Raw genomic sequence first — 8,018 nt, 5'->3', positions numbered from 1 at the left:
GGGCCCCCGCCATGCCCCCTGTCGGCCCCCCACCCCCGAGCGTAGGGCCGGCGGCGCCCCCGCCATCGCCGATACCAACCTGGCCTTCACGGAAGTCACTACAGTACCCACTGTGACATTTTCTCGGATGTGAATGGGGCCGTACGTGTTCACGTCCCATAGGGGCGGCTTATTGTTCCTGTCTACGACGTCTAATTCAACGTCCACGTCCGCGAAGGAAGGAGGCTCGCCTCGGTCGGAAGCGCGCACGCGCAGTCGATACCTGTCTCTCTAAACACGGGCACGGTGAGGTCAGGGCACGAAGGACAAACCAAACTGAACACACTCAATCAAACGAAATGCGAACCAAAAGAAGAAGACAACTCAATCACACAACTTAAATCAAGAGCTAACTCCACGATATGGATGGCTTTATACACATGGGCAGGTATACAAGCGTCGATTCTGCCGCTCCCGCTACAGCAAACAACATAATCGACGCTCTACGACACTCACGACTGCGTTTCGATCAAATTAGGACCAGAAACACCAAAATCCAAACTTTCCCCTCATCCGAAATAACAAACATACCTATAGAGCATAACCAATCCATATACTCAATGACAAAATTCTGTTTATTCCTAGCCTACGCATTTAGAATTTAAAACACTTTTGACCTAGCAATATAGAAAATCTATGACAATTGAAACAGAATTCCTTCCACAGACAACGTAACCCGCAAAAGGTCGATTTACACATTTACAAATTTTTGGTCTAATGAGTCCATACAAAGACAATTTTGAAACAAAAACTCAGTAAGCAAAGAATAAACAAAAATTCGCTTAATTAGATGCTTGGTTTTCTTGACGTTGCTATTTCATTGTCGCTGAGTATATTCAGGGTTATTATAAGTGTATGTGAAGTCCCTGAAACATGCCAAATAAACGTAGAAAACAAATGAAAAATGTAAAATAAGAAGCATAATTTGAATTTCTGGGCCTAAATCAGATGGAAACGCAGTCTGTGGAGAACCAGGGGAAAGCCGACGGTGAAAGCGAGTGTGGCACCCTCACCGCGACTCGAACTATCTACAGCGCCCTCTGTAGGCCCCCAGCATGTCCCCTTACTTACTGGATAGCATCCCTGCTTCCGGTCGGTGGTACCGGTGAACAACAGAAAATGTGCAATTAAATAACAACTAAAAAACGACAAAAAACAATAAAAAAGAACCAAACCGAAAAAATATAGAACGTAACGTTTCGACCAAAAAAATCCTCTTCTGTAAGCAGGCATGACATGCATGAAAAAAAAATGTTGAAAAAATTCATATGGTGGTCAGGGCGGGAGCAAGGATGTGCAAAAAGTCAGCTTTAGTCTCCTGTCTCTCGTAAACGACCTTCAAAAACCGTTGGACGTTTATGAAATAGTACGCCGCCCCATACACAGGTTTAAAAATGTCACAATGTTTGAGGGCCGCAAGAGGTCTCAGTGCCCACCCCGGGTTTCAAAAACCGGCCTCCTGCGACTCTCGTGACCAAAATACTACAAGAATGCGTTGGTACGCTCCTCCTGCAAAAAATCACTCAAAAATGTCACAAAATACAGGGTCAAAAATGCATCAAAAATGTGGTGGGAAAAATCAGCGTCGAAAAATCTGGTAGTAGCGCCTGGCGTCAAAAACAAAACAGCTCTCCTTGCTACTCCAAAATAAGGATAAAGCGGCGCCGACTCGAGAGGACTCGAGTCGACGTCCGGGCCAAAAACCACGAAGAAACGTTATGCAAGGTGTGCCGTATAAACAAACTCATTGAATAAAAGGTAGAGATCAGTGCAGTCGATCGTCAGATCGATCAGAGCAACTCAAAGTAAGGTGCGCTGAAAATGAAGAAAGAAGCAGCTATTTCCACTCGTACCTAGATGCTGGCCGACGAACGGACGCCCCCTGATGCTCTGAAACGGCACTCAAACACACGCGCATTCACACCTAGAAACCTAGACGGCTGAACCAGCGGGAGATACTTACGTCCAAGGCTTTCTTTAACACTATCCAGCCTGATTCAGGCTGGATTTCGAAATACTCCAAGTCGGCGGCGTTCGAACCGGCATTCAAGGAGTACACGATGGCGCCGTTGTTGTCGGCGTCTTCGTCCGAAGCAGAAACTCGCAGAATATTAGTTCCAATACTGGCGTCCTGCTTCACATTCTCCACGTATTTCTACAAAACAAAATACTTTCTATTTAGGACTAATTATAATAGATTTTTAACCGAAACCAACACAAATATAAAGAAATAATAGTAAAACAAAAGAAAAATAATTGTCAGTTGTTGGATAAATCAAGAAGTAAATTGAAATAAATTTAGAACTTAATTTACTGATATTCTTAAGTTTTGCAAATTTATTTACTTCTCTGACAGAAACTATACAATTGAGTATACCTAAAAATGACAAAAAATTATAGCTGCTGCTTTTTAAATAACACGTGCGCTTTTTATTTTAACTATGTATACAGACAATGAACAAAAAGAATAAAACTAAGCGGTTTTTGGTTAAACTATTTGCTTGCAGAAAAATAGCAAAAACTAAAACAAATTGAATTCTATTTAGATAGTTGTAATTATTAAAGTATAGTACATCAATTCATTAATTAGTTTTCTCAAAAAGTATAAAAAACACAGTTACATACTGTTTGGTCAGATCTACAACCAATAGTACAAGGAAAAACACATTTTCCGCATCGATTATGATGTAACAGTATCAAGAGAAGAGAAAAAAGTAATATTAAATTTAAATTTCATTCCAAGACTCAACGTAACTTGTAAATAAGTTACAGGAAGTTAACACTTCAAGAAAAGTTTCTCATTTCTCCAACAACTGATTTTCCTCGCCCCTCCCATACCTGTCTGTCAAACAAGGGCGGATTATCATTAACATCAGTAATTTCCACCGTAAACGAGCACACCCCCTCCAAGGAGGGCTCCCCCTGATCTGTAGCTTTCACCGTAACGGACACGAATTTCCCATCGTCGCCCTCCCGATCGAAAACCTTGTTCGTGGACACTTCCCCAGTCTCCTCATCCACAGTAAACTTCGTCCCTTTCTGATTCGGTTGTTGCACGATGGAATATTTGACCTGGCCGTTAACCCCCTTATCTTCATCAGTCGCGTGCACCTTAATAACCGGCGATCCATTCGGCGCCCCTTCCTCCACCTTGGGATAATAAGTCCCACAGTCTTTAAAAATGGGTTTATTGTCGTTAACATCCGTGATAAACACGACAACCACAGCCGTGGAAGTGTGAATGGTTTGGTCGCCGTTGACACAACAAGCCCCATCGTCCATCGCAGTGACGTTCAATTCGTATTTATCCCTGTCAAGGGAGATAGATTTGCTATGAAGCCGAATCACACCAGTGATTTCCTCGATAACAAACTGTCCAGAGCTTGTACCACCACCGACGAAACCGAATCTGACATTATCGCCATCTTTATCAGACGCCACTACGGTGGTGACAAGGGTGTTAGGACCCGCGTTTTCGTCCACGTTTGGAGTATAAACTTGTTGCGAAAATTTCGGTTCTTCGTCGTTTTTGTTCTTGGTGTAGACTCTGACAGTAGCAGTGCCCGTCTTTGCCGGCTCTCCCTTATCTTTCGCAGTAACAACAAACTCGTAGTAGGCGTTGTTGTTATCAGCATCTAGTTGTTTGTTATTGGAGATGATGCCACTAGGGTCTACACTAAAGTGGTCGTCGGAGACTAAGTATTCGATTTCAGCGTTGGCCCCACTGTCGGCGTCCATAGCCTTGACTTTAAGGATGCTCGTGCCTGGAGGGATATCCTCGTCGACGTTATGGGCCTGGTAGTCCGGAAGTTCGAACTTGGGGGCGTTGTCGTTGACGTCCGTTACACGAATTGTAAGCTAAAAAAATAAAGTATGCATTTCCAAGTTTCTTCATTATAAAAAGAATAACTCTATACAAACTTAATAAAACTTATTTTCAAATTAAAAAAAATATTTCTAAAATAGTATTATCTTCTTATATCTTCTTATATATGAAAACAAAAAACTCAAATAGAGCTATATTTTTACATTTTATAATACTAGTATTATCTACATTTTTTATCTACATTACCCACAGAAAAAACAAATTTTGATTTTATTAATCGATTTCTCTTTGAATCCTTTATCGGTAAAATGTCAAGAAAATAGAGAAAGGTTATCTTTTCTATTTTCCTTTATTTCTTTTATCAAATCAACAAACAAGTTGCACTTATTTTTAATGAAAAAGCCACTTTTGGTGTAAAAAACATTTCTACAGATAACTATTAAATAAATGGCATTTTATTAATTCAAATCACAGTCCATTTTTGTTGTTAAAAAAAAGGCAAATCAACAACTAATTTTTATTTTGTACTCAATGTTAAAGAGTGCTTTTATCAACTAATTTCAGTAGATAAAGTACTCTTTTATCGTCTTGTGAAATAAAGTAATTTTTATCTACTGTTTATATTCAAGAAATTCTGATAGGTGAGTACAAAATAAAACGAAATATTACACACGGCGATAAAGATTGTTTATCTACTCGTGAAAAAAGTCCACTCGTGACTTTGTTACTCGTAAACTTAACCTTTTAACTCGTAGATAAACAATTTCTTTATCGTTTTGTATAATAAATACCTATTATTGGACATTATAAAATAAAAAACAAAAGTGCAATTCATATTTTTTCCGAAAATTCATAAAGAGCGGTCATTCTGAACGTTAAATAACGATAAAATTATTATACCTCAACAGAGGTGGAGAAACCTCCCGAGTCCTCCGTGGCCGTCACTACCAGCGAATACACATGCGGCTGCCTCAAATCCTCAAAATCCAACTCTTTTGCCAACTTAACAATCCCACTCGTTGGCCCTATATTAAAAGTGCCAGCCCCTTGTCCTTGCGCCTTCAACGTATACCTGATCTCCCTATCGGCAAACGACTTGGCCTTTACAGAAATAATACTGAAACAAACCCTCAAAAATAAAAACTCTCCAATTCACCCCCGACTCACTCTGAATCCTTCTTTTGGTTTTCGGGGATTTCCGCCTCGTAACTCGGCATGTAAAACTGCGGCGCTCTCTTGCCCCCGACAATTGAGAGTCGCTCTTCCGGCGTGGACTGGAACCTCCTCTCGTCGACCCTCCCATTCTGGTCCTCGGCTTTCACGTAGAGAACGTACTCCATATCAAGCTGGAAGACGTCTGTGCCTCTGGTTCGAACTACACCGGATCTTTCGTCCACTTCAAATCGGCCTCCAGTGCGGTCCCGGACAATGAAATAATGGATATTGTGGTCGGTATCCGGGTCGCGGGCTTGTAGGGTGAACACGGGCGTGTTGGGAGGAGCGTTCAGCTGAACCACGGCTTGCATGGGCAAAGGGCGGTTGATGAAGTAGGGAGGCTCGTCGTTAACGTCCCTTACGTGTATAATCACGCGCTGGTTGTCGGTGTCTGCAAAAAAATAATTTCCGGTTAGGAGCAGGACAAATCGTCTTTTCATTGCAATTCAAGTACTTACATAAAAGTCCGGCTGTTGAAAAGTAGCATGAAACAGAAAAATAAGAGTAAGAGAAAGTCTTTGAAACACTACAAGACAAGCTTTTAAGTACAACAACTGATTCCCATGAGTGAATTAGCCATGGCATTGAACTTTTTCGCTTTTTTTGAATTTTTTTATCACACTAGTTTTCTTGTACCCCTTTTTAAGGTTGTCAACTTAACTTTATGAATGTCCATTTGATGTAATGTTGTGACCGCCGGGAAATGGAGTGGAAAAAAAGGATTGAAACGTTCTCTGTCTAATGTCATGTAAATGTATTCAGGCGAGATTCCACGACTCCCACACTGGCCTGAAATGGGTCTCGCGCCCATTGTTGGTATATCAACGAGCGTATCCGCATATGCATTATGTCATAATATGTACCGACGAGATTAATATCTCTATCAATTACGTTATTACTTGGCACTAATTCATTTGTATTAGAAGCGTAAAGCCGGAGGCGGAATGACTCTCCGATGACCATTACTAACCATAAAAAACTCGACGCGGTGAGCACATGGATAAATTTCAATATTTCAAAGCTGCTAATTAAAAGTATCGAACCGAATCATAATTAAAATTAAGTTTTCGGTTGCGTATTTGATCAATTTTGTGGTTTGCATTGTTAGATAGAGTGGCAGAGAATATTTAGGCTTTGTTCAACAGCAAACACTAAACAGAAGTGGAGCTTTTGTTGTCAGTCTAAGATTTGAATTATTTGTTTTAGACACTCAAACGATAGAGCTTAGGCGGGAAATTGGTTGAGGAAGACGCACTTCAGACACACAACAAATTTATTGTTATAAATTAAGAAATAGCGAACCTGGATCTTCTTTGAGACTTTGTATTATTTTATTTTATTTTACAAGGTGAATCCACAGGAATAATGAGTCTGACCAAATTCTCGATGCAACCACCATTACTTTTCGCAAGTTGCTTTGCGACAAATGTAATGTTGGTTGCATCGAGAATTTGGTCAGGGTCATTATTCCTCGTGAACCACCCTGTAAATATTTTATTTTATTTTATTGAACTCAGTTTAATTTTTCTTGAGATGTAAAAAACATGTAAAAAACCATAGGTATAAATCAAGAAAACATTAATTTAAAAGTCAATATTGTAGTTTACATGCAAAAATCTGAAACGTTTGGGAACAGACCAAAATCATACGCCTATACTAGCCTTTAGATTTTGTTCATTGTCAAACACAAAACCGAAGTGTTGTTGTGAATTATTAGTTTTAGACACTCAAACGATAAAGTTTAGCCAAAAAATTGGTCGAGAAATAAGGAGCAAACGCAATTTTATAGTCCAGTCAATAGTTTTCCAGATATTCGCTACCTACAATTTTGGTTCCACTTTGTTTCATAGTACCTAAATCCTAAGTTTACCGCAAATGTGAGCGGAAAGAAAAGTGTCAGAAATTAAGTTTGAATATGATATTTGGTTTTGTATCTGTAATTAAAACAAGTTATAGCGATTAAAAATTTMGGGAAAAATTTAATATTTTGAAATAGAACCGTCTAATGCATTTTCTCTTTATATGTAGGAAGTAAACTGGTAAACCAGTCGATGATTGTTGAAGATCATAAATTGTAGTGTAAGACTCTGCAGCTTGTAGAAAACAGTCTTTTTGCAAGAAAGTTGAGGTTATGTTTCACTTCTTGCAAAAACTTTTCACTTCAATATTCTTGTCGGCAATTCATGCTGTGTTTATAAACACAGAGGATGAGTAAAACACTATTCCTATTTCTATTAGGGTTTTATTTCCCAATCCGAAAAAACGAAACATAGGTAAGGGAGAGTGCACACATACCATTTTCAATAAAAACTAGAATTGTTTTCATGATTTAATGCAAATTCGAATTAACCAAATTGGCAAGAGTTTGAATGAATCGAAAAATCAAAAGTGATTGGCTTCTCAGATTATTATGATGGCCGACCTTAAACTACCCAATCACAACCCATTTTAAACCTTTGAATGAATCCAAAAAATCTAAGGTAATTGGTTTCTGATATTATTTTAATGGCCGGCCTCAAACGGTCCAATCACAATGCTTAAAACTTTTACAACAATCCTTACGTTAATTCATTACAAGTTTTTTTAGCCTAATTAACAAATAGAGAGCAATATTTGCGAGCGAATATCTAGAAAACGATTTGAGATAAAAAGAAAACGAAAACACTGTCTTGTAGGAAATTTTATTTTAATTTTCTACATTTAATTTCATAATGCTGGGATATAAGTAGGTAAGATAAAAAGCATTAAACGACACCTTGTTGGTGTCCCCTTGCGCTCCGCTCACCTCAAAGAACCGAAAACTCTTTCTTGTTTACCTATCTATTAACTAGCCCAAATACAACGCAAAACTCTAAAATTATTAGTAAGTGTCGACACGACCCTCAGGCAACGCCGCTGAGGCAAAAAACAGCCTCATTTGAAGCTTTACCGCTTTAAA

General features: G+C 39.1%; 1 protein-coding gene across 12 annotated transcripts in view; it reads right to left on the bottom strand.

The window, feature by feature from the left end:
* The window catches only part of LOC123013497 (neural-cadherin), a 145,415-nt gene that overhangs the window by 109,364 nt on the left and 28,033 nt on the right, over positions 1–8,018 (bottom strand). For 7 of the 12 annotated variants that reach the window (XM_044412029.1, XM_044412034.1, XM_044412031.1 and 4 more), the window contains exons 4-9: positions 5,539–5,550; positions 5,033–5,471; positions 4,766–4,982; positions 2,878–3,897; positions 2,003–2,194; positions 80–270 (exon numbers count right to left, since the gene is read on the bottom strand). In XM_044412029.1, the coding sequence (XP_044267964.1) occupies positions 80–270; positions 2,003–2,194; positions 2,878–3,897; positions 4,766–4,982; positions 5,033–5,471; positions 5,539–5,550 (2,071 nt within the window). The remainder of the gene's footprint in view (positions 1–79; positions 271–2,002; positions 2,195–2,877; positions 3,898–4,765; positions 4,983–5,032; positions 5,472–5,538; positions 5,551–8,018) is intronic. The other 5 variants (XM_044412030.1, XM_044412035.1, XM_044412032.1 and 2 more) reach the window with 2 other exon arrangements.

The sequence above is a fragment of the Tribolium madens genome, unplaced genomic scaffold (assembly GCF_015345945.1).
Source record: "Tribolium madens isolate multiple individuals breed KSU strain unplaced genomic scaffold, Tmad_KSU_1.1 Scaffold_96;HRSCAF=242;Tcas5.2_LG5, whole genome shotgun sequence".
Taxonomy (NCBI): Eukaryota; Metazoa; Arthropoda; class Insecta; order Coleoptera; family Tenebrionidae; genus Tribolium; species Tribolium madens.
The sequence above is the reverse complement of the archived record's forward strand: the minus strand, read 5'-3'. Positions and strand labels throughout refer to the sequence as shown.